Consider the following 27,203-nt stretch of genomic DNA (forward strand, 5'->3'; position numbering starts at 1 on the left):
AGCAGCTGTTCTGCCAGAAACACTGAACATTTTGTGGAAAAAGACAGCTTGGACACAAGGTAAAAGAACAGTAAAGAAGAACTGATGTTGGAATTTCAGCTTTATTCAAGTAAGGTTCTGTAAACACAACATGTCCCGGTCCGGATGCCAGTGACTCCACCATATCCTAGCTGCAGGGCACTTGCTTTCTAGTGTTGTGTCACATGAGTTAATGATTATACTACTGGGAACAAACAGTAGAGAATTCACTTTGGAAGATGCCTGCAACAGGTACCTTCATGCAATCTTTGTTGTTCATCACACACACGTTACTCCTGTGAGTAAAATCACATTTGTGATGTAAGTCGCAACATACACTCTAAACCTAACCAAGGGAAAAAAACCCCATGTATCTCACCTGGTTTGAGTTCGAGTCCATTTCAAGGCATGGCGTGGGGGTACAGTAACAGTAGGATGGTAAAACGTGCAGTCTGGTCTTGTACACTGGGTATTAAACCTGCAGTGCTAAAAATGAAAGCATTTCAGAAGAGGCTGCTGGGAGTTGGCTGGCTGAACTCCTGGACAAGCTAACCTAGCATGTGTCGCATGCAAACTTGCCTTACCGTATGACATATCTGACAGAGAACTGAATCAACAGCTACATAGATCAGTGCAATCAGTTCAACCCAATGACAGAAGGAAATCCTTTTTCACAAGTATTAACTGGATGCTCCAAAACTGCGACTGCACTAGCAGGTGGAAGTTCCTTTACTTTTAAGGGTTTAGAGAGTTTAGTTTCAATTAATCTGTATGTGCAAGCCAGAAGCATGAGGCAGTGCTACCTGAAAAGCAGAGGAAAAGCCAGAGTATCTGGCTAATCATATCTGGGAAGGGAGTCCTGGGGACCCAGAGCATTTCTGCATTGTCAGGGCTTGAAAAAGCACCACACTTACCAGTGTAAGAATATGCAGCGAGACAATTCTATAGAAGTACCCGAGTTATAAACTCTTGTACTATATAAATTACATTAATGTACTTTAGGGTAACTGGGCAATCTTTAAAGTTCTTGTATATTGCAGCACATCTGAAGGAAGAGCCAAAAGTCTGATACATATTCCTTCTACATAGGCTACGAGATGTCTTCCTCCTCCACCCCCAGCATCCTGGCTGGGCAGATTTTTGACAAGCGCTATGGCTGTCTGCCTGTTTGAAACTCTTCAGAAGCATCTGGTAGAAAGATGATTATTTAAAAATGTAATTTTCTGAATTCTTTAAGTCACTGCTTTTGCATATCCTGTTTCTGAGCTAAAGTTAAAATGTGAAAAGTAAAAGCAAAAAGCGTGAAATGCTAGTGACATTTCCTGACCCAAAGCAACATATTTCAAATATTTTTCTAGAAAGGAAGGGAAGAGGTAGGAGATAATTCTTACTTTTGGGTGGTAAAATGGACATTCCATTTTCTTACAAGCAGGAAAAAACTTGCAGAGTGGACTACTGGAGGATATAGACGGTGTGGGTAGTGGTGCTAATAAGAGAAAAGAACAGGAAGAGAGCCTGGATCAGAATAAAGTGCTTTTTAAATACAGTTCCACACAAACTTAATTATATCGATCCTTCTGCAAGAAATTACCATTTATAATACACCAAAGTTCTGCAAGAAATATGGGAAGTGTATCACAATGCGCTATGTGGATCTCATCCTGGGGTAGAACAAGACTACTGGGTAATCATTAGTCTTGGTTCTTCACCATTTTAGGACAGAAGGTACCACGGTCATGGCAATGCTTCCAACAAATTAAGTAGAGATTCTGTTAGGCAGAGACATTCAAATGTTAAATTTAGACAGCAGCAAGCCTGTTAGAGTTTAAGCTAACCAGACTGAAAAGCGCAGGCAGTGCACTTTCCAGGAATACAGAGGAGCTGCTGGAAATGATACAGGAGACAAGCACATTGCACTCTGCCTTCTGGCAAAGTAACAAAACTGCATCGTACTAGGACTAAGGGCTAAACCTCTTCCAAAAGATCATGCCTTCAGTGGAGTAGAGGCCCTCCACCTTGGCACTGTTCAAAGGCTCAGGAATACCAACCCGTAATCCGAACACAGCTATTGCCTTCCCTGAAAGTCATCTCATCATCATGTAAAGTTAACTCTTACAGTGTCATTACAGAAAAAGAACACTCATACAAATACAGAAACCTCTGTTTTCAATGTGTGTCACAAGCTCCTGGTACAACATGTCTCCAATTTCAGAAACAAATTTGAGTAAAACTGCAATGCCAGCTAATCCCGATGGAGGATGGGACTGCTCGTGCAAGTTGCAACTTTGGCCTTGCACAGATTTTGTATGGACTCTCACATAAGAGCGTTCAGGGACTTTTCTGATAAGAGTTTTTGCAGTAACACTGGATTATTGTTCTCCATCAAGCATTAAGAGTTGAAAGAAAATTAAACCAAATCAAGCATAAAATTATTCTTTAACTGCTGTCAGTTTCTGCTTCCAATATACCATTTTCCTTTCAGCACTTTCATTTAAAGCTCAGAAAAACAAGAGGTGCTCACCTGGTTTAGGAGGTGGATGGGGGGTTCGTCGACTGGCATGAGTGTAAGGACAGTCTGGCTTAGTACACTTTGCATCGTATTTACAGTTTGGATGGATGAACAAGCATTTATCAGCAAATTTGCAGTTAGGAAAAACTCTGAGGGGAAAAAAATTAAGTCATAAGCCCATACCGAGAGCAAAATCCCCACGGAGCTGTTGCACATGAGAGCCAGAGTATCACAGAAAGCCAGAACTACAACAGGGCTCACGCATGTGTGTTAGTTACTTGCGCAGCAGGGCACACGGGTGTAGTGTACTAGCTGTCCATGAACAGGTCTGTATCCACCTTCCCTGTGGAGACTTTACGTGCAGTAAATAACTGGACTACCTCACACCCAGTGGAGTTTGATAGCAAGCTACTTGCTGCAAGCTAAGACGCATTATTCTTAGCGTGCAGTGCAGAGCAGCAAAGGCACTGTGGATTCAGACCTTCGCCCAGAGGGGGGCAGAATTCCCTCAGTAACGTGGTTCATCCACTGAAGGTAAAATGTTATTTTGAATTTAGTTATGTCAGATTTTAAAAGAAAATTCTAATGTCTGAGTAAATTAAGCTACCCAGTCTGGTAACATTTATCTCAAAACAGAAATTGTTTTTCTGGACTGTTGCTGTTTGTGGAAGAGAAGTCAAAGGCACAGTGCACATTCAAGAGTTAGCATTTGCTTTCAAATAAAAAAAAAATTCACTGCATTACTATGTAATGGTACTCTGACAAGTTCAACAAGCATTATGACAGCTAGAAGACTGCCTGTTGTTTTAAGAAGACACCAATTCCCACACCTCTAAGCAACACAAAAACAACAGCTCTGTATGCTAAACTAAGCTTTCTTCTGCATGAGCACCACTGTGACTCTACTTATTAAAAACACTGCTGTATTCTGGCACATGGTAGATGGGAGGAAAACAGAAGAAATTACAATGTGATAATCTAGCTCCGATCCCTACCATAACAGACTTACACTGCCTTGGAATATTTACAAACACAGAGGGGAAATTTGTAGCATTGAAATGAAAATAAAAATAACGTGTCAAGTGGATGAGCTTTGCACTACTCACTTGCAAGGTAGTGTGGGGTGATGGTACACACATTCATCTCCATTCTTACAGGCAGGCCAGTACTTGCAGCGCTCAAGCACCTTCTCCTGTTTGTGCAGCACATTTAACTGTTCCATATCCACTAGGAAGAAAATAAAAAAAATACACACAAGCTGGAGCCTTTATGATTCTATATGCAATTTGGCATACACAACATAGCACAATTGAAATTCATAGTATCTCCTATTCTCGCTCTCCTTTTAACCCAATTCTTGATAAGCCTCTATTAATTAAAAAAGTCATGAAAGTAAAAAATTATGTACAATCATATTAACCAAAGAAAATTTCCAAAACTACTAAGTGAAAGAAATCATAGTATTGGACTGACAACTGCCTTTGGTGATAAAAGATCAAACTTGAACTGTTTACAAGCAAAATAAATTCATTTTCTTCACAAATCCAAAATGAGGTGTGAAAGTCAAAGAGATCAGATCTGGATCAGACACGACAAAGATTCTTCAACTGGACCTTAGTTATGACTGTTCTGCTGAGCCATGTGTTAATAATAGCAATGCTTCCTTTCTCCAAGGTATTTTTAACTTTAGAAAATTATTTCAAGAGATAAAGTAAAAAAACCCAACTTTTACGCTAATCAGATAGTTTATATCTATGATATATTAGTATGGGGGCACACACCACAAAAGAACTGCTTTCATGGAATTTGCTTGGACAGATACCACATTCACTTCAGTTACCTGAACACAGACTCCAATCCAAAAAGTATTTTAAGAAATTCTAAGCTGAAACATTCAATACCTTCTTTCGGGAACCTGGAATTTTGACTTTCTCCTATTTAACTTTACTTCTAAAACCAGATTCTGCAAATTCAAGCAATTAAGCACATACTTCACTGTTGTCTTATTTTCCTAAACCTTTGGCTTTTCAAAGCTTTCTGGGACTGCTAGACTTACCTCTCTGATATTACTAGGGACACGCTTGCTCCAGCTTCATTCCATTCTCAGCCTCATTTATACCTTCTCCTTGCAATGCACCGAAGACAAATAATGCTATCCTGTTGTAAACCCACACTGCTTGTACCAATGACTTCCACTGTGATCCGATTCTGTGTGACCTTCAGTCACACCCGGGCTACATCTGGCTAATGTAGCTAACCAAGTAAGAATCCCTAACAGATGTAACTGTATCAGCAACACTCTCCTGTACCAAATAGCATTAGTCAGGAATATGAAAGAGACTATAAGCACAGATTTGCAAGGGTAGTACTCTAATATCTATTTCATTGTACTAGTTAAAATGTGCCAGTGGATATATAACATTCCCTTCTTTAAGACTGCCTGGTATGTGTAGTACTTCTGCAGCCATTGGGACTGAAAGGACAATGGACTTAAAAGATCTTTTGCTTTCCCCCCATGGTTCTCTCATAATTGCATTACACATTTACAGCTGGATCCATTAAATTTAGTTCTCTGTATAGCATGAAATACTATTCTTTCCTTAATTCAGGAAATTTGAGTGCACTAAAAAAAAAATGAATGCAAGGATGACCTTAAAGCAAGTATCCAGTAGGTCTATGACAAAACAATATCCTTTACATTTTTCATCACCATGTCAGCATTCTAAACAATTCAAACATAGGCTTCAGCAAGCAGTTTCCCATGTTGTTCAAAAGGTATCCTGAATATACAAACCTTCAGGTAAAACCATGCACTATTTAAATTCTACTTTCAGACATTCCAGCAACTTGACTCTACCAATACCTTATACTTAACAGGCTCCTTTTGATAGACAGAAACATCAAGGTTAATACCACCTAATATATTTTTTTAATGTTCAAGGCACAGCAAAACATTCATTGTAAAATCTCCTGTCCATCAATATGGGCACAAATGATAATGGGTCAACCAGAAGTGCAGATTTCTGGCAATGAAGACAAACTACGTTTTCAAAAGAAAAAAAACCCAAATTTTACCAATACTGAGATGCGTGGAGAATTACGTATGTGCCGTATTGCTCAAGTTTATCAAAATAAAGGCTTCTAAAGATATGGCGCCATTGAACTACCACATTTCATTTGCCTAAAGAATGCTCTAATTTGAAGAATAAACACCATCACTTTGAGTTCTTAAGAATGATATATCCAAGAGCTCTATCCACAATCAAACCACCACGTTCATGTTAGATCCTGTTGGTAAGCATAATTACCATCACAGCTCTCTAGCTGCCTGGTTACAATTTGCATCTGCTGTGCTCGAAGGCCTTTTAATCCTTTGCCAGCACACAGATTTTGGGTCACTGGCTTTAATCCTTCACTTATACACATATCTTCCTCCTCTTGATCAGAAAGGTATCCTGGTGGACTGGGCACACCATCCAGTGTCACGATGAACTTGGGACTAGCAGGTTTCTCTGGCTGTGCAAGCTGGTCTCTATCAAACAAAGAAATGTAGTAAAAATAGATTTTCTGACTCTAGAGGTTTGAGTAAAAGTGAGCTGCACTAGTAACTAAAAGTAGTACAAGCTAATCTATGGACAGTCATGCAGTAACAAACCTTCTTTTAATACTACTACTAATATCCTCCAATTAACAGTTTGCCTTCTAGTCTCCCCGAAGCACTAATAAGAAATACAGCTGTCAATGGCATACTGCAGAGAATCTGGCAGGTGTATTTAAGGTTGTTGCATTCTGCTCAACAGATAGATCCAAAAACTCATTTACAAGCAAGTTTAATAAAGGAAAGCGATTAATCTTTTGAAGAATTTACAGTTTTCAGACATAAAAAGTGAGGGTAAATACCACTCTTGGAATCACACACATTTTAACACAAAAAGCAGGTGTCTCCTCAGAAATACTGAACATTAGGAAACAGTGGGTGTAAAAGTTTGTAGGGTGCAGAAGAGAGAACTGAAACACTGACAATAAGAACTTTGATGCTCAGCCTGATCGAAAGATCAGTTTAGCCTAGCATCCTGTATCTGACAGTAGTCAACGTGGATAAAAAAGGGGCTATAAATACAGGGGATGCATACATTTTCTCCACTCTTCCACCAACCCACCCATTTCACCCAAGGGATTTCCTGAATGGCATGTGATTCTAAATATTCGGAAACACACTATGGAGTTCTCATCTTTGACAAACAGTGGTGGTATAAACTTTGCTTCTCTATGAAATCAAGTTTAAAGCAACTACAGTGCATAATACCTTTAAAAAAAAAAAAAGATAAAAATGACACATTAAAGCATCACTAGCCAGAACTTTCAAGTTCAAACAGTCAGAAACTGATCTATTCACATGCAAAAATTTACTGCTCTCCTGTAGCACAGTCACAGTTTTCAACCGTGACATTGCAAGGTTATCCTTTTGGGTTTATTTGTTCATTGCTGGTTTTATTTTTAATTAACACAGGTTGTATGAAGCCACTCATGGAAAGAAACATTAACAGTTTCTCAAACACAGCAGCCCACAGTGATGAAGTACATCACATTGTTCTGAGTGGTTTTTAACTCTAACAAGTGAGATACATAAAACCATTTGGTAGCAGGAACTATCAAGTCCTTTAACACATTAAGAAAATGACTGTGCACCAGCCATTGTTCCTTTGGGGAGATGAAAACACATACACAATACATCATTTGAAGCTCACATGAACTTTAAACTTTTCTTGGCCAAACTCACCAGTAAGGAGCCTTCAATCACTTGTCCCACATGCCACTTAACTCTCTGCTTACGGGTACTGAGCTACCTGCAGCACGCAGAGTGTGCTGTTTTCCCTCCAGCACTGACAGCTCAGGATTCACCATACTCAATGTTGCATTAAAAGACATTTCTTGATAAGAAATGTAATCTCAGGGTCAAACAGGTATATAACTAAAGGCAATTTAAGCAAAATTATTACTTAACTAAGATTTCAGAAATCAGAACAGCTGTGGCAAAAAAAGAGCAGTGCTTTTCAGTTCCTTCTTCTTCTTTCTTGCAAATCAAAGACATGCTCAAGCTGAAGTTGACCCTGGGAATTATTTTCCATTTAGAAGGATTTCTGGGAGTTTTTTGCCCCTGCTTTTTTTCCTCTGCTATTCAATGTCAGTCCATTTTCCATGACTTCACAGATCCTGACTGAACTGACAAAGCACAATTATGACTGAAAGATTCCATCTAAACCACAAACAAGCATTCTGACTAATAACAGTTCTAAAAGAAATAACTTTTTACCTTGTCTGTATTAGACGTCCTGAGAGTACTCGTACTGCCTCTGTGGCTCTCTTTCCCAATTGCTGATTCTGCGGCACTAGTTCCTCAGATAACTTGGGCTTCTTCAGGATAAATGACCTAGTGTCTGTATGGACCATAGATTCTGCATCATAGTATTCTGAATTGGGAGAAAAATTACACAGAAAAGAGAAAAATAAGGTTTTAGTTGTACTCTTAACTTATAGCATATTTTTAATACCAATTTACATGGTCGATAAGCTGATTTTATTTTGGTTTAATTTCTAGTAGCTTCCAGAAAACGTTTTTACTTCCTTGCTAATTCCACAGAAGTGGATCAACAGGAACCATAGGCCATATTAAGCCAGACCGGGAAACTTTGATACTGGAATGGCTGTGCTGAAACAGCCCTGAAGGGAGTCCACATACCCCTAAAATCTCTCAGGCTTTGAACACCTACTGATGTAATGCTTTTATTCTTTAGAGATGTAGAAACCAGCAAATACTATAAAACCGTATAATTAATTGAAAAGGAAGTTATATTTTAACATTCACTGACCAGTAGTGTTCAATTTGAAAACTAGCAATTTTTATTTAAGAATAAAAGAGCACAAGACTTAACCTTGAGTCACTTGCAAGGCATCTTCAATCACAGGATCAATCTGGAGACGAGAAGAGAGCTCCTTTTGTTCAGCTCCTAAAAAAATGGCAATTAAAACCATATTTTACTGCAAATCAAAATGAAACTATAAAGAACCGAAGCATACTCTTCTAATCCCTTTTATAAGAAAAACCCAAGAGCCTCCACCATTCTAACAAAAAAAAGCCATCTTGTTGTTACGAACCCCTTTGTCATTGTTTCAGAAACAGTAACAAGTTTTCTCCAGCCAGATGGCATAGCAAAATCTAAATACTGAAAGACTCTAGTCTTTCTCATGATCATTGCTCAGTATAAACTAGGTCTGTGGGTATGGCAACTTATAAAGGCCAAGTTCTTCCTCCTCCTTTGCAGAGGTGCTGACTATTCAGAGAACACACATAGAGGAAAGCAGATAACTACAAGGGACTACTTTATGGTCTTCTTCGAAGAGGTGACACAAATCAGAGTAGCACTGTTCTACGTTTCACTTACAGTTTGAAAACAATTATTTTGCTTTCTGTAGGTTTCCTAAGGAAGCTGTCATTTCCATTTCAATAGCAAAAGAGCAAAAATATTTAGTATAAATATTTTATGTACATTAATTCAAAGACTGATAAAGCGTCTTCTTACGTACTTTGCAGACAAAATTTCAACTATTTTATGTTGGAAGAAAGATTCTATATAAGAAATATGAGACTGAAAAAAAGATTTTTTTTTTAATACAAATATTTATCATTCCTTAACAATGACCTTGAGCTGATGTAACAAAGATCTTACTCAACCCAAATTTTACTCAACAATCTAAATATCTAGACACTTAGCAAGAGTAAACTAACTTCTTACAGAAGTGTTTTCCCACCGCCTTACTTCTAGGATTCCTTGTAACTAACACAGACACACACATTTCTTTCTTTGTAGCAAAATCATGCTGAAAAGATACTTTGATTGCCTTTAAATGTCATGCCATTTTCCTTCAGGAGTTTCATAACAGAAGTAAAAACAAAGCTTACTGTTCACAAAGTTTTTCTGGATCAGCTATCCTGTAAGAGCAAATACAGTACTCCAACACTTACACAAAAAAATGAAACATTAGAACTACTTGTGTGGTAACAGTATGTTGGAAAGAATCTTTTAATACTTCATATGCTGCAAAATTATTCCAAATGTAGAGTATCTTAACTTTCTCACATAAGCTTGATGACAGAATTACTCCTACAAGACATTAAGGAAAAAAAATCCAAAGGATGGGGAAAAGATAAGTTATCCCAATATGAATGGATACATTTGCTTATCGAATTTACTTATGCAAAACTATACTTTGGTGATATGCCAGAATGCTAATACGACCTTTTGTTCACTGACTAATTTTTCTGAGGGGGAGTGTGGGGTGGGTGCATGTGTAGGGGTGTCGTGTATATATCTCTATCTTACAGCCATGCTTTAGAAAGGGTATTTCCACATGCAACTTTTGATGCCGACTTCAAAAATTAAAAGCATTTGTTTTCTCTGCTCAGCCTGTTGTAAAGACATTCCCTGGTAAAAAAATTTTAAAGAATATTATCAGATGACCTTGAATTCTTTCAACTGTCTGCTCCTTTGGCTCTTCTACTTGAAGCTGAGAACTCAGAGCAGGCAGTCTGTTTTGCACATGGATTACTTCTAACTGAGATTCTTCTGGGCTAATGCGAGTTCTTGGTGCAACTGGAACAGTCTGTTTCTGTGGAACTTTATTTAAAGAAACAATGGTAAATCATTTACATACAACCCAATCACTAAACAATACTATTTTTACATATGGTGCTAAAATAACTTTAAAAAATTCCTACACACATGCAAAAATCATGTTTAGCTACCTGTGATATTCTTAGCGTGAAAGCACATTCACGCATGTGCACAGAGCACTCTGAATGGCACCTCAGAACATCTACTTGTAAGACAAAACAGCATGCGAAGGATTAAAGTGACATCAGCAAAGTATTCACTCATCCATTTCTACACATAATTAATTTGGTACTTTCTTATGGTACGGAAATCACTTTTCATTCCCCCTTTCACATAAACCATCATGGATTATCAGTGTGTACTTCTCGTACAGTGACAACTACTCTATGCTAAGGTGCTTGCAAATAAGAGTATAAAACTTGACAACAGTAGAATGATAGAATAATTTATTCTACCATTGTTTCCAACCTTATTCTAAAGGTTGGAAAAGACCCTTAAGATCATCCAAGTCCAACCATTAACCTAGCATTGCCAAGTCCACCACTACACCATGTCGATAAGTGCCACATCTACAAGTCTTCTAAATCCCTCCAGGAATGGTGACTCAACCACTTCCCTGCGCAGCCTGTTCTGATGCCTGACAATCTTTTTGGTGGAGAAATTTTCCTAATATCCAATCAAAACCTTCCCTGGCACAACTTGAGGCTGTTTCCTCTCGTCCTACACTTGCTATCTGGGAAAAGAGACTGACATCCACCTTGCTACAACCTCCTTTCAGGTAGTTGTACCATGCAATTCGGGGGTAGCTAGATGGCAGGCTGACTTCTTTACTTGGCTTCTGGTAAGACCGTTGGAACTGGCTGTGAAAAGCTAAGCGTATTCTTCCCTTGGCTGAATATCACATCAGCACTCAACTTCTGACACATACAGCTAAAAGGTACCGCTCAGTACTGGATTTATCATTTACGATCTTACCATTTGGTTTTACCTATTTATTTCAAATTAGCTTATTTCCATATTCCATTCAAAATACTTAGGAAAATACATGAAATATTACCTCTGAAGTGGAACAACCTGCACAATACTTCAGATAAAATTCACAAATCACCCCTGTATTAAACCACAAAGTGGCACTTTTTGGTCTCTCCACTGAAATATTCTCATGTGGGTAAGTCAACCTATGAGATCACTATTATTAAAAATCAATAGTTTTAATTAATTTTAGAATTTGCTGGCTATGTTCTATTTCCTGCCACATTGCTTATGTACACAGGAAAGTGCTTACGGCATCACCGCCAGCCAAGTACTGTTCCTTGTGCTCCTGCTTTTTCCACCATAAACACTCCTTGCTGGATAAGTGGCATGAGAACTTAGGAGCATCAGTGCTCCCACCTCTTTTCTAAACAAACTGCTCATTCTGCTTACCGTCTAGGATGAAGACAAGCTCTTAATGCTTGGGAGGCACTTATGTTACTTGCTATAAATGAAGAAGCATAATCTTCTTTTAGAAGTTCATTTACTGTATTAAACGTATTTTGTAGGTAGTCAAGCAATTCAACAGTTTACTAGAACTATTCTTAGTTAATTTTTCTTCAATTCTAGGTTTGGCAATGATCTTATTAGTCATCCATACGATTTATTCTGTTTTAAAACCAGCTCACTCTATATCCTGCTTCTAACACGCAGGGACAGCTCCTCCAATTCAAGAGACTTTAAACAGAGAAAACGCCATACGCATCTCGTGCCTTTAGATCTACTTACCAGCAACTGTGCAACCTTGAAAATACAAGTAATGACAGGTAAACAAGGAAGACGTTCACAATAACCAATTTGTAAATACGCTAATCTAGAAGGAAGATACGTGTTTCTTGCAGTTAGTTTGCGGGTTTTGAGAACAGACCAGGCAAGAGGTTTTTGGGTAGCTTTCAGTCTTGCTCCAGATGGCATAAAAGTCAATGTTTAGGTAGTTTAATGAATGCTCCTTCCCTGGCAATGTGCAATGCTTCCTGCTGACAACACTAGGTTTATTACCACCCAGTGAAATGAAAGCACACAAGACAACAGCTGGATTTGCTTCCTCAGTAGAAGTCTCTCCTAGCTAGGAGAGCTGAACGCCTACACACCATCAACTGCAACTCAGTACATAAAATCACTGAACTAAAATTGCAGCCTCACAGTTTAAAGATAATATACGCTGATATAACAATCAGTTGCTTGTTATTTTGTTCTTCTATTACCTATACCCAGTGCACTTTGATTTTTTGCCATTTGGCTTTTTTCTCCTCCCCTCTCAGAAGGAAGGAGACCACAGAAAATGGAAAAAAGATCAACCAAATAGCTCTAACTACCTGCCTAATTCTGAACAGTTTCCCCTTGGCAGCTATCAATTTCAGAATACTTCTGGCACTTTCCATTTCTATACACTTTAGAGACTTAGGATCTTGCTTAATGTATTATAAATAACTCTTGCATCCTTTGTTTATGCTTTCATAATTCAACACTAGATGATAAATATAATGTTCACAGGATGTGGAAAATCCTTTATGTGTATCACTGACATGAGCTATTTAACATTCTGTTTTATCTCTAAGCGCTATCTTTAGCCTGGATTTCTAAAACAGGGCTTGGAAATATTATAGCTTAGCACAAACAAAAAAAATGCTGATTACCAGTAGAATAATTGGTTGTTTTTGTAACTGACTCCTGTGCTTCAGAGATTGCTTTCAGTATTAAATTCTTATTGGCCTGTTTTGAAGGTGGCAATGAAGGTCTAAGGGAGATAAAAAAACAATTAATTGTACATGAATTGCAACAGCAACTGTATCCACATTAAACACAGGTATTTCAACAGGTTAACACAGTTATGCATAATACTTATCGAAAAAAATCCTTATCTAAAATCAATTCATCTATATTTGTTTTCAGTTTGTTAATCTATTCTCTGAGTAGATGGGGATCCACAAAATGCTCTCAAAAATGGAAGTCCAGAGGCATGATTTCACCTCTCACCTTAAGCTGCTGTAAAACCATGCTGCATCTGAAAGGCACAAACTCTGCTATTCATTTCCACCCCCATGCCTATTGCTATGTTTGTGTTGGCACTAGTAATTATGCAGCTGCCCCAGGGAGTAAGATCCAGCTGAAAACTGACTCTATCAAAAATGTATTAGTTGTAAAAAAAAAAGCTTTCTGTTTATCTTTGAACATCAACAATAAGGAAGTTTAAATCAGATAAATGTGCTGTGGCACTGAAGAGAAATTCAATAAAGTTTATTAGCTTTAATTTAAGGCCTATAAGCTTTAATTAGCTTAAAACAATCTTACACAAGCTAGCACTGTAGATCAGTAGAACCATCTCTTCCATAGTTTGAATGTTGTTCCTCTTATTGCTGAAAATCAGATATAAACCATTGATGTACTTTGACTAACACCTGACATTCAGACAGAATTAGGGAGCAGAAAAAAAGGAAAAGCCTTCCATGTCTTTTGAAAAGTTAAAATCACCTTCAAGAACAAGTGACAATTGGTTTGAAAACTATTCCTGAAATAAAAACAAAGCAATTAAAACTCCTGGACAACTATTTTACCACATTAAACACCTAGTCTGAAACACGGCAAAAGTAACATTTTTTGCCAATAAACTTTTCCAAAATACTGTAAAGTTTCACACTTCATTGCAGCTGTTGCACAATAATAAAAACAGGTCACAAAATCAGAGGAAAAAAGCTGGTATAAACAGACATCTCACCCACAGAGTTGTGAGGTAGTACAAAAAAAAATAAAAATGGTTTACTGAATTTTGTCTGTCAGTCTTCAAAACTGCAAAGAGTTTTCCCCAACTTCCACTTTCAAAGTTGTTGTTCATTAAACTCATTCTGGAAACCACACAGAATCACTGAGATCTTAAGTACCTTCTTTCGGGCTTTGCAGGTACAGACACACTGCTGGAGATACTTCCTGTTCGTAACCCATAGTCTTCCTCCTCCTCCTCCTCTTCCCCATCATTACAGAACTTTTTCACTTTGACTACTGAGCTTACAACAGGCAACCGTCTCTTCCTGGAGCTTTCTTCCTACAACAAACAGATCAGCCAAAACCACTCATTTAGCACAAAACATGTTATTAATAAGCCAGCAAAGAAAACATTGCAATTCTACCTATAGCCAGAAGATGGAGAACTTCCATTCAAGTTGCATGAGTCTAGGACTACTCAACTGCAGAAACAACTGCCTGCAGAAACAAGTGACAGCACTAAATATGAAAATCAGACATATTTATACTGAAACATCTCATTAAGAATGTAACTGTAAGTAACATTTAGAAAAGGAAAAGAAAAACTTTAAAGTATAGACAATTTACCCAACTTCTACAGAAAAAGCAGGGTTTTCCAAAGAAATTCATACTATCCTTCAAGATGCACCTGTTGAAAGTCTGATAGAGAAAAGTGAAATCAGTATGAATGACACTCTCGTCTGTATCAACTCTAATTTCAGATTAGTGTAAGGATTAATTTCTATCGAGCTGACGTATTTCAAAGGATGCTAATAGCTATTCAGAGCCAGGATGGTCCCGTTTAGGCAATGCAAGGCCCCTGTTCTGACGCAGCCACTCACCACCACCACAGTGCATGTGGTAGTGACAAATTTAAACGCTAGGCTGCGTGAAAGCATAGGAGAAAGCACACACTAATAGTTCCTGTAGGAACCATCACTCAGCACTGAGCTACACAGGAGCACGATGAGGCATCTGGATGCCAGGTTTGTACACAGTACCCTTTAAATGATCATATAACCTCCAGGGAGAAAGAAATATCCTAAGGGACAGGTCTGGACTACAAAAGATTCATAAAGTAAAAAAAAAAAATACCTAAAGAAATTACATTTTTAAAGGTAAAACTTCCCAAAGTACAAGAACTTGTCTAACAGAAGGTAGAATACAGCAAAAGTCCACAGTTCTAAGTAACGCTCCTGAAATAACTCTCTTCTGGACTTTATTCATGAAATAGTAATAGAAGAAAACTATCACAAGACCTTTTTCTAACATTTCCAAGGAGAAATGTGACTGTCATTCATCAATGACTTGCGTACAGCCTTAAACAAATCACTCTATGCTCACTATATTCGCATTCTCGCTTCCCCATCTCAAAAAAAAGACATCAGCACATATCTTTGTAAAGCATTCTAGATTACATTCTAGATTTAGATTTATCCTTTATAAAGAACTAAGTAGTAGCAATGACAGAGAACTATATAAGCAGTAAGAAAACACAGATGGACTTGGAATACAAGGCATCTAAAATTCATGCTTCATTACAACATTAGCAGCCATAACAACCTTCATTCGTCTCACAAAGAGCTCTTAACTGATTCATATGTATCATCTTAAAACTATCAGCTAGGACTGTCACCCTGCCCAGCTTAGTCTGGCCTCCAAAATATGTAGGGCAGCAATCACTTAGTTTGTCCTTATAAAACACCCATCCAAAGAGTTCTTAAATGCCATGGTTCTAAATAGTATTATAATAATAATAATAATCCTAATAAGCAACATATCCAGGCTTTGGAGACTGATGTGTCCCTAGCATAGGTATGAATAAACAACATTCCAAAAGTACAGATTTACAGAACTGTGTAAAGGTGTGGATTTACATAGCACTTCCACAAGATCATGCCGTTTCAATGATCTAGATATCAAAATTATTACTTCTGATTCATCACATGCACCACAACAATGTGATAACCCATCAGTCCAACTCAGTATGGCAAGAAGATGTACAAGCTAGTTAACTCTGAGATGCAGCAGCCTGTCAAGTGATGATGTTAAACTATGCAATCTCTTTTTATCAGTGGACCCAAAGAATGAAATCCCAAACCTACTTGTATCAGTGACAGAAGCCCTTAAACTTCTCTGAGGTCAAGATTTTACTGGAAGCGTACATAGCAGTTTAGGTTCCTAGCAAGTGCAAAATATTGCAATAGTTTAGATAGTACTAACCTCACTGCCTACTTTATCAGCACTAAGTTTGGAGGTGGGTCTGTAACTCTCCGCTAAGCTGCCAAAAGCTTCTGGATTGCACAGCTGGCCTGTTTCCAAAGACCTGCAGCTTTGCGTGTCTAACTGCCGGCTCCCCTGTAAGTTGCCCTGTTGTGACAATCTGTGCGCGTGTATATTGCCATCTGCACTCCTGCTAGCTGGTGGTCGGTAGATTTCAGCGGAAGGACGAGAAGAACTGTAAGTTACAGTTACAATAGGTTTCTTCCGTGACAAAGGATTTTCCTGCACGAAGTTTAGGTCTTCATCAATTAGATCATCTGGTTCAGGTTTAATGTCAATTACGGCTTCAGAAGGTGACAATTCCCTCAAAGGCTTGACTGTAGATGTTAAGCGGGATGCAGAACCATCTTCACAAGACTGCCTGAGAAAATAAGAAATCGCCAGCTAATAACTCATCTGCAAATAAAGCTCTGGAAAATGAGAACTGCTTTTTAAACAAAGCCAAGCAGGGAAGAATCATTATGGTATTATTGTTTATACAACTCCAACACACTGATCGCAAGCTCTAGTTTGGTTAATTAATCCAAGCCCATCTATTGCTTAAAGAAAGGGAACTGAATTCCTGATATAACGTTTTTTATGCAACAAACTGTAGCAATGCTACAAAACTCTTCAAAACTACCTTGATCTTTCCAAGTATCTGTGGTCTTCAGAATGACTACTACAGTCACACAACTACTAATGTCTGAATGTGTGTTAGTAAGTAACCAGAAGCTTTACCGTGAAGCGGTGTTCCTTTGCTCTTGTGAGCTAGTTGAAACTCTTGAGTCATTTCTTTCAGTCCGAGTGCTCGAAACTGCAAGAGGTGGCAAGGTATCCTCACACCTCCTCTCATCACTCACACCTGAACTGCTTTTGCTGGAAGGAAGGTTGCTCTCAAAGATAGTAGATTCTGAAGACTTTACACTAGTTGGTTCTGTGGAGACAGGTACCTTTCATTTTTATAGCAAAGCACAGCAACACAGATTTTCCAGTAAACATAGCTAGGAACAAGACATTGCGCAGATCTGAAAACACAACAAGCTGAAAGCTGTTTTAGCTGAAAACATCAACAAGAAACACCCAGAAATAAATTCTGGACTCAGAAATAGATTCTTTATCTCTATATAAAGCAATTTTCTAAAAAGTCAGAACCCAAAAGATGATATAAATTGAAAATGAACAAAACAGCTCTTTTTTGAAACTCATTAGACATGCAACACTACACAGAAAAGATAAACCTACTTTCACTCTAAATTAATTTTCTTACCAGTAGTCACAGATCGCAGTTTATCCAAAACACCATGGAGCCTGAAATATATGAGGGACAGGGAAGGAAGCAAAAGAGAAAAAAGAGGAATAAAAGAAATTTAACTAACATTCAGAATAACAGTGTTTCAGAAACCAACTGCCTTTCCCCCCCTGTAACAAGCATCTCATTTATCTAAGACTTCACTTTCCAACAACTGGCATATGTTTAACCTCAAAAGGGAGGCTTTAAGCATCTTGCTTCCAGTGAGTCTTCATACAAGCAGGTGGGGTATTCATCACACCATCTACTTTTGGCATTTAGTTGGTTTACATAATTAAAGCCAGTACTTTCCGCTGTTTCACTAAAACCAATGGAGCAAGTTAAATGTCTTCAAAAGGAGCGATTCAAAAAAACCTAAGTTAGAAGCCTGAAGTGTAGCTGAAAATTTCACTTTGTATATGAAACTTCAATTGCACAAAGTTAAACATAATTCTAAACAATATACAATTCACAGCACTTAACATACTCAGGATTCTTCCAGCGTGCTTTGTGTATACCTACAATATTCTCTGAGACATGCTGGTGAGCAAAAACATTTCAGTGAAGTAACAAATTTGCCATTTACCTGTGAAAAACACACCAAGCCAAAGCAATACGGAAAAGCAAAAGGCTACAAAATAATGCTGTTTAAAAATAAACACACATTACAGTGAAAAGAAAGAAGGAAAAAAAAAGAAAAAAAACCCAACACTTAAATGCATATCCTACTTGGAATTAAAACCTGATCATGGGCATCTCCATAATTTAGACTATTAGTTGTGTATATACTGACTATTAGGAGGTGAGGAACAAAAACATATTGAAAATTGGGAAAAGTAAGACTGCATCTGAGTATAAAGGAAGGCTTCACAAACCTCCCTGTGAGTTTTCACCAGAACACTCTTAAAAGTTCTATCAACTGAGCTCTGCTAATGCATATCGGTTTTCACACTGACCGCCGGATAACTGTGACCTGACACTTGGTTCAGTGAGAAGTGCTGGCCAACCAGCAGGACTGCCAGGTCTGCCACAGAATTGCTGTGAAACTTTTGCTAGATGAGCCTGAATTACCAGCTACAGAGACAAACCAAGGAAGGCAGTCCTTGTTGAGCATTGTATTTAGCCAGAGACCCAATGCTTAAGAATCTAAACATTCTGGGCTGCCTTTAAAAGAAAGAAAAGCATATAAAACTCGCAAATGCAATGCTATTTAACTTCTTTACATCAGTCCTCTTAAAGTTTATTGCATAGGTTTCATCTTGTCTTCTTTTCCATCATTCTTTCAACAAGTATCTACTTTGTTACCCAATAAAGCACTCTGAAATTGAATTTGTATTTATAAGCAAATGTGAATACTGAATTGAGAATAAAAGACTCATTACACTTGGAGATTAAGCATGTGTCAAAACCAGCAGGAGGTGTAATATATACATATATTTGATATCCAGTTCTAAATATATATATTTTTTAAAAATCTTGATTTCTCTTCCGTGCTGCAATTTGCTTTCTCTACATCTTTATTATTTTTTTCAATAAAGTTTTAGTTTCATTTACAAAGCCATAAAAGTGTTTTCTGCTACATATTAGTGTGTTATTTCTTACTGTATATCAGGATTCAGTCAAAACCCTAGTACTGGAGTTACCCTCATCAACTTATAAACCTCACTAATTTGACTGATTCCCAAAACTACTACGAGAAAGACAACAACAAACCCAAAAATGTTGCCTAGGCAGGCCACAGGAGGGAACAAAGAATATAAATGCCTGTGTACTCTTAAAAAAAGGGGTGCATGCTAATTGCATTCCTTTCTTCTATTTCTGACAAATGTCATGAAAAAATTGAAAAATTTGAAAGCAAACTCAAATTATATCCATACAAGTAACCCTGCCACAGGGAAATCCATCAGTTTAAATATTTAATACAGTGAACTGTAATAGCTGGAACTAATTTTCACTTTTGTCAGTGTTTATGGTTTCGTAACATACCCAACTTCTAAAATGTTTCTCTCTGCTATTTAATAGCATAAAAGCTCCTACTCAAATAAAGAGGAACTTGACTAAGCATGTAGAAGAAATACTGGAGGTGAATGTAACCAGTCAATATGAAAATTTCAAAGGGAGCTAACTGAAAAAGCAGAAAAAATGTAATATTTCTCTAATCTATACAAACCAAAATAACGTTCTTTCGAACTACATTAGGTTAGAGACTCAGAAACAAGATTAACTTGAAAAAATACACAACTCTGAAAGCAAGTAAAAACTCTGGAGTGAAATATCTGTTTTGACACTCTGAAACATGCAGTTAATTAAAGGTTTATTCAGTATTAGAAAATACATGAGAAATATTATAATGGTTGTCATGCAGCATAGCATAAATTAATCCACACTGCCAGGAGTTTAGAAAAGAGTTAATCTGTTGTTAATTAGTCCAGCTCACAATAATTCTGGGGTCCTACTTTTGTTTTGTAGAGTGGGATGGTGGTAATAAACAAACAGACTGAGAGGTGGGAATACCTAAGCATCTGGTGCTAAACCCTGTCAAAGACAGTATACAGAATTAGATCCACTGCTCATCTGTCCTGATATAGTAATTCCCACACACAACAGGAATCTGAAGCACTATTAGCATAAAAGCAAAGAAGTTTGTCTTTGAAGAACTATTTTACATATAACTACAGTGAATAACACTCTCATGCTCACAGTGGGTTTTGCAGAAATCGTTTTTTAAGTCAACATACAGTCCTCGCTTACCTGAGCATCTCACACTTCACTGAAAAATCTGCCTGGATTTATGAGCAAACAAAGAATATAAGCCCTCCGGTCCTTTGCCACTTAATTATCACTGCAGTAGCCTAACTGTTGACAGGCTAAAAATAATTTACTTATTAGAGCTGCAATGTAAAAGTTTTGATTAATGTAAGTTACACAATGGGAAGATAAGTAACTTCTTAACTTCTGAGGTTTCACTTATAGAAAGCAGTCCTGATTACTGGTAAGAAGTGTGACAAGTAGCTTACGAACATACCAGACAGTAAACCTGACAGTATTGTTTCCAAGGAAAAGGGAAAGGTCTTCTGTCATCTGCTCCTGACTCTTCTTATTGGCCACCATAACCATAATATAATCAGGGAGCTCTTCATCTAATAGAAAGAGAAATATATTATGATTTATTATACTTTAAAACAAAAGATATAGCAAACACCCTTAAACATGTCACCGGGTAATTTTTCCCCCCCCCCAGTTTTACTATAAAGACTCTGCAGGCAGAGGATTAGGTAAGCAAATTAACAAGACTTCCATTTCCTCTGAGGTTCAATGCAAGTTTCAGCTTTGAGTGAGGAATAAAAGATCATCAACTTCACAAGAGCATAAGCTGAAGCTAAGATCAAAGTACTTAAAAAGTGAGTAAATAAAAGACAAAAAGGAAAAAAGAAAGCCACTCTGTTAGTGTTCAAGTAAAAGGATGTAGGCAGCAACTATCTACAATCTTCATCACTTCAATATTGACAAATGGAGCACCTTACCCTCATCAAATTTCCTTTAGCTACATTTTTGCTTTAGTTATCCCTTTCAGGTTTGTGCATTAAACAAATCAAAACTGCATTAACTTCCAGATTTTCCATCTACAAAAAATATCAGGCCTTTGAAAGAAACAACAAACCAGCAACCCCAAGAATCTGATTCTCTAGCTCCCTAACATACGCAATTTCATACACGGCAAAAAATCCATTCCCTGCTGCACAGTTCACACAGGGTACACATACTCATCAGAATGGACAGGAAGGTGTTCAGAATCTGAAATTAATACATTAAGGATTTAGGGAGTCTGGTATTTGGTTTTTACTTTGGCTTAGTTCTGATCTACTCTCAAGGCACATTTGTTGCTCAAGAGCATTGCGTATGCTTCCTGAGCACATATTTCAATTTAGTTTAATCAAGCACCTCATGCTCTCCAATACCACTTCATGACATGAATATAACAGTAAGCGAAGATAGCTGGGAAATCCACTTCAAATTGTGGATTTGCAAAAAGGCACTAATATAGCTGTACTCATTTCATTAAGTGTGTACATAACATGAAAAATACCTAAAAAATTAAAAAAGTTAAATAGAAATCAAAATACAAATCAAAGGAATTGCCTGTCTTCTATGTCTCTCTATGTATCCTGTAAATAATTCATCTGTACCCTAGACTACAGAAATAACATGCATACATTGCACCTGCACTCCACTATCGCTACTCAAGTGTTGCACCATAACACATTCCTAGCCTAAACCTAACTTTTTTTTTGTGAGTTTATCTTTAACGTAAACTACGAATTGCACAAGATGGATGGATACCCAGACCAAGGAACTTCGAATGAATTTTATTTTTTGGCCAAGTTACTTTTAAACCTGATCAGTTCCTCAGGTGGTTCAATGCTTGATAAAGTAAAGATGATGATACTTTAAGTATAGATAAGTTAAAACACAAACTTAACTTATAAACATGTTAGCACAATTACCTGTAACAATACGATAGAATGAAGAGAGGAGAGGAGAAGAGAAGGAGAGGAGAGGAGGAGGAGAAGAGGAGGAGCAGGGGAAACAACTGCTTTTCTCAGTGATTGCATTGGCTTATACCAACTTAAATTGTATGCAAAACTACAGCCTTTTGAAAATGTTGATAGTTGATGAATATTTAACTATATATTGCTTCACAGATACGAATTTTTCCTTTGTACGTTCTACACAACAAGTAAGTTTCAATACACCTTGTTGTAGAAGACTTCTCAAAAGAAAAGAACTAGCAGTTACAGAAAGAAACAAAGGCATGGTTCTCACTCACAGAGGCTAGAATGAGGGAGAACCAATTTTTACCAGTTACCTAAAAGAAGAAAAAGAGAGTTTTTGAAAAACGTTACTTGGAAGTTGCCAAAAATACTCTAGTCAAGAAAAGAAACCTGAAAAATGACAGAAATTTAGAAAAAGGGGTTTAAAAACAAAAAAGAGGCCAAGGGAACTCAGACCAATAAAGAATACAAAGCTATTTAAAGCAGTTCAGAAGCTGACTGAGAAGAAGGTGCAGGCATTTTATGATGATCTTGGGAACTTCCTTCTGAATACAGGAAACAGAAAGGAGAAAAAAAAAAAGCAGAAAGAATAATCAGACATAGTTGGAATCAAAGATTACTTGTATTCCACCGGCATCTTGGTATTAGAGATAAGAAAGATTTTTTTTTCAGAAATGCAAGGAAAAGAAGACAAAGAATCAAGGACTAAGAAACTGAAACCTGGAATGATAGTAAAAAAACAAAAAAATGAGTTACTAAGAAAGACAACTTTTGAGATGGTGAAAAAAGATGACCTTACAATAAAAAAAATTCATGGTTCCTTGGCCCCTGCTGAATTCAGAACATCCACTCGTAGGTAACTCCATTCTACGTCAATACATTTTGATTCCATAAATACAATGGCCCCCTTTACACAGGAAACAAGATTAATTAAAGATCAAACTACAAACTTTGAACTTGGTCCTGCAACTCATGGGATCTCTGAACTATGCTCTCAATTCCTTTCCTCCACCTACAATCCAAGTATCACAGACAACAAGAAGTCAGTTGCAGGACTGAGGTATTCTGCTTCCAACAGAACACTGTGTTATCAACTTTTAGTGCTGTAAAAACCAGCTGCTATTAAGTGCAATATCCATTTAATCCTGGATTCAGGGAAAAGAAAAAACCACACACAGACATTCACGCTGTTCATATCACTCTCCTCACAATCCACAAAAAAAATCTCACCCTGCCTCTAAGATTCGGTTACCTATGTTTCATTAACATTAGCTTAATGTAGCTATTAATTTTCCCCTTAACAGTCAAGCTCTTACTTTTTTTTGATTTGTCATGCATAAATATTTCTGACATGGCTTTTCCACCTCCTAAACAGTCTCTCTCTGTCTTACAGTAATATCCTTTCTCCTAGTTCTCAAAAATGTCTCACCCTGAATTCAAAAGGCTGTTGAAAAGATACCTAAGAAAGACTGAGTCCATCTAAGAGTAGTCACAGGTAACTGCTGTTATATCTGCAAGGATCTTGCTTTATATAACATTTCTCCCTGCGCTTCAAAGAAATTGCCTTAAATACTCACAGACACATCGTTTGTTTTTCTTTCAATTCCCTTGCCATGATTGCACCTTGAAAGGGGAGACTTACTTAGCCACCTTAGTTACTTTCTTTTACTTCTTCATACATGATGTCCATATACTGCTTCCTCTTACACTTAAGACTATAGATTGTTTGTGAAGTGTTTTTCTTTCATGCTAGTCAGGTACTTCAAGGTAATTCATCTCATGCTTCTGTATGCAGTAACACAAGTAATAGTAAGCAAATATGCTGTTCCATTAATTAGCTGGCCATTTCCTATCTACTAACAATGAACCTAAAGAAGATTGCTAAACACATGATAAAACTTACCAACATAAGCCCCCAGCTCCTGCAACTTTCCTTTTATAGCACCCTAAAAAACAATGAAATAGCATTTAAGGGATGGAGCAACAATTTTTCTATTTCTAACTGCAAGACAGTGGGAGGCTTAGCAAGGTTTTTCTCATTGTTTGAACATGTTGGTTTAACATGTTACTTTTCCTATTCTCCACTGCTTATGATATAAATGTTGTAACAAAGATGAACTGCCAGGCATCTCATATGCTCTACCATATTCTCTATATACCAATTCCAGGTGCTACCAACCTTCAACTCCCAGCTGTTCTTTTGTAAGGAGAGACCAGCTGGGCTCATAAGGTGCAAACCTGGATGGTTTGATAAAAGGTCACTGCTGGATCAGCAAGAAAAAAAAACCACCACCAACAACAACCACCAACCAAACCTACCATGATTTTCAAACACTGATTGCTGAGAGGGAGCAGCTGGCAAGCCCTGATGGTAAGGGGGGCTCACACTACAACACTCCTCTCCCGGGCAGCGGCCGGTTCCGGGCCTGTGTCCCAGGCGGGCTGCTGCAAGGCGAAAACTCCAGCTCCGGGGGAAGAGATGGCTGCTGCCCTCCGGGGTACGGCAGGACCCCGACTCTGCTTCCCAAAACAACAACTCTCCTGCTCATGCCCCTCCCCGGGATGCTCCGAGGCCGAAGGCCGCACACCGTCGGGAGCTCCTGGTAAACCCAGCCCGGTTGGGGGCTTTCCCCGCCGCTTCCTTCCGCCGGTGGAAGGAGGCTCGGTGGTGCAGCGCCCGCAGCGGCCCAGCCACCCCAGCGTCTGAGGGGAGGCCTGAGGGAGCCCGGCGCCTCGGCCGTCGGCCGAGCCCGCCCCCCACAAGCAGGGTCAGGCCCCTGTCGCGGGTGGAGAGGGAGCGACCCGGCTGCTTCTCTCTCACCCGGATCTTGCGGCTGATCTCGGTGCCGATCTCCATGGTCGCGCCGCCCCGGTGCCTTCCCGTCGCGCCGTGCCCCGTCCCCTCCCACCGCGGGCTCTCAGCTCCGCTCCCGCCACAGGCCGCGCCGGCTCTGGAGCGCCGCGCCGGAGAGTGCGCGGCCTCCGCCTGCGGCGCCCCCTGCTGGGCCGCGGCGGGGCCTCCGCGTCGCCGCCTCGCCCCGCCTGCCCTACGGCTGGGGTCCGGAGCGCGAGGCGGCGTGAGTGGGCCGGGGGTGCGGTGAGCTGCGCCCGGCAGGCGACTGGGGGCGAGCGGAGAGGTGTGGGGTGCCTGCGCTCACGCTGCCGCTCCTCCGCAGGCCCCATCTTCTCCCCGCGCCCCTCCTTGTCCTTCCCCCAGCAGTCGCCCCAGCGCACCACGCTCTGCCTCTTGAACCTAATGTTCCGTATGTCCCGCAACCACTCGGGCTCGCAAGGGCCCGAGAGCGGCCTGGGGAGTCGGTGTGCCCCTGAGGCGATGACCGCGGGGAGAACGGGTAAACGTAGCCCCAGCTCGGCCTCCTTGGGCTGTCTGTCGCCGCACACCACTTCAGCGGCCCGAGCTGCGGCCTGTCTTGCTCTGTGAGCATGGGGCAGCTACGACACGTGGTAGTCTGGCGCTAAAGAAAAACATACCTTCTAGCATATTTCTAAATAGTTGTGTGTCAGAGGGCCTACTGTGAATTGCGCAAGTGTCACATTCAGCTCTTCTTAAGTTGCCTCTTCATTCCTGGTTTTTGCAAAATTGGTTTATAAATGCCACATGGCTTAGGTTAAGTATGAATACCATAATGTTAACTACAAGGTTATTTTACTATTAATGCTCCTTCTTAGAAAGTACAAAAATTGAAAATTTACATATCTTCTTGTTAAAAAACAAATACTTTGTGTATTGCTAGACCATGACATATCAAAGTAACTTTTAATGCCTTACTACAGCTATACTATAAAAGTATTTTAGTATTGAATTTTAGTCTTGTGACCCCATGTTAGACTGGTTAAGAAGCCTGAAAACAACATGCATGTGTTTTTGGTTTGGTTTTTTTTTTTAATAAAGGGGTTGCAGCATCTACTAGTCTTATTGCTACAAGGGATCAGTTGCAGACAAAGAACTATGTGGAGACAACCTTACAGAGCAGATGATAATAAGCAGAAAAGAAGTCATGTTGGAGGCATACTATTTATCTATTGCACCAATGTCCCAGCTTCACTTCAGCTGATTTAGTGAGTAGTAACATTACAGAAAGGGTAAAATAAACTCCAGGCATTGTAGTTAACAGATGTATTAATCTCTTTCTGCATCACTGCTCCTAATATAAACCAAACATCATACAGAGATGGCCTAGACTAATTATTGCTAATGATCTGCGCTGTTTGCCTGACTATGCTTATAATACGCTGGTGTTACAGTGAGATGCAGCTACTAACTGATTAGTTTAATTACAACATTCCATTTTAACCTTCAGGAGACACATTTTGCTCTTTTACGATTTCAAATAAGTTGTATTACTTTATTATTGCAACAAGAAAAATAATTATTGTAGCACAGAAATAGGAATTGAATTTATTTAATAACTAATGAATTTACTTTAGAAAGAAATATTGTGTTTAAAAAAATGTATCCTTTGTGAGTAACAGCAGCTCTTTGCTTCAAGCTGAGCACTGCATTATGTGTAGGAAAACTGCCTGTTTTCTTCTAACAGGAAAACTTTATAACCTTAATTAGTTAGTAGAGTTAGTGGAGCATCATTCAATATTTTACTGTGCCTTATAAGTAAAAGTGAATTTTGCAAATGTGAAATTTCAGGCTTCAAGCACGTACGAGACCTATTGTATGCTCATTTTTCCAGCACCTTCCATTCTCTCCACTACCATCAAGAAATATGTAATGGTGCATGAAGACCCAGACATCTGTTGCTTTTTCACAACTAAGAAATGGCATGATGAAAACACAGGGAGGCTTCGGACACAGATCAAAAACACAGAAGTGATGAATAAAGTGCATTTGTTCAGAGGACAGCTTTGAGTCACATGTAGAATCAGAGGTATTATGACTTTTCAGTTCATGAAGTTGCGATTTTACATGGCTAGTGAGTAAATCAAGATATTTCTCCACATGACTTCTTCATTCTTTCAGCATCCTGGGAATGCCCCTTTAATGAGTAGTTTCTGGATTATCCTGCCTATGTTTTTTATCACAAATTGAAAACTCTCCACTAGGCTGAGTACATACATGCATACCACTTTTCTGCCTGGAGGGTGAGTGATTC

At 38.7% G+C, this 27,203-nt stretch overlaps 1 protein-coding gene across 2 annotated transcripts; it reads right to left on the reverse strand.

Annotated features, from left to right (window-relative positions):
- Nucleotides 1-393: 393 nt before the first annotated feature.
- On the reverse strand, nt 394-24,934 carry ZC3H14 (zinc finger CCCH-type containing 14; the record flags this gene model as incomplete). 2 transcript variants are annotated; one of them, XM_082000871.1, is made up of 16 exons in its annotated part: nt 394-504; nt 1,410-1,504; nt 2,540-2,676; nt 3,634-3,754; nt 5,836-6,059; nt 7,842-7,998; nt 8,461-8,535; nt 10,048-10,203; nt 12,870-12,970; nt 14,112-14,272; nt 16,195-16,615; nt 16,975-17,170; nt 17,504-17,544; nt 20,550-20,664; nt 23,981-24,023; nt 24,899-24,934. In XM_082000871.1, 16 exons carry the CDS (start codon nt 24,932-24,934, stop codon nt 394-396), a joined length of 2,190 nt encoding a protein of 729 aa, XP_081856997.1. The 2 variants fall into 2 exon arrangements, with proteins under 2 accessions (XP_081856997.1, XP_081856996.1); XM_082000870.1 differs by having other exon boundaries at nt 5,815-6,059.
- Nucleotides 24,935-27,203: the final 2,269 nt, after the last annotated feature.

This window comes from Phaethon aethereus (genome assembly GCF_964289735.1).
Source record: "Phaethon aethereus genome assembly, chromosome: 5".
Lineage (NCBI taxonomy): Eukaryota > Metazoa > Chordata > Aves > Phaethontiformes > Phaethontidae > Phaethon > Phaethon aethereus.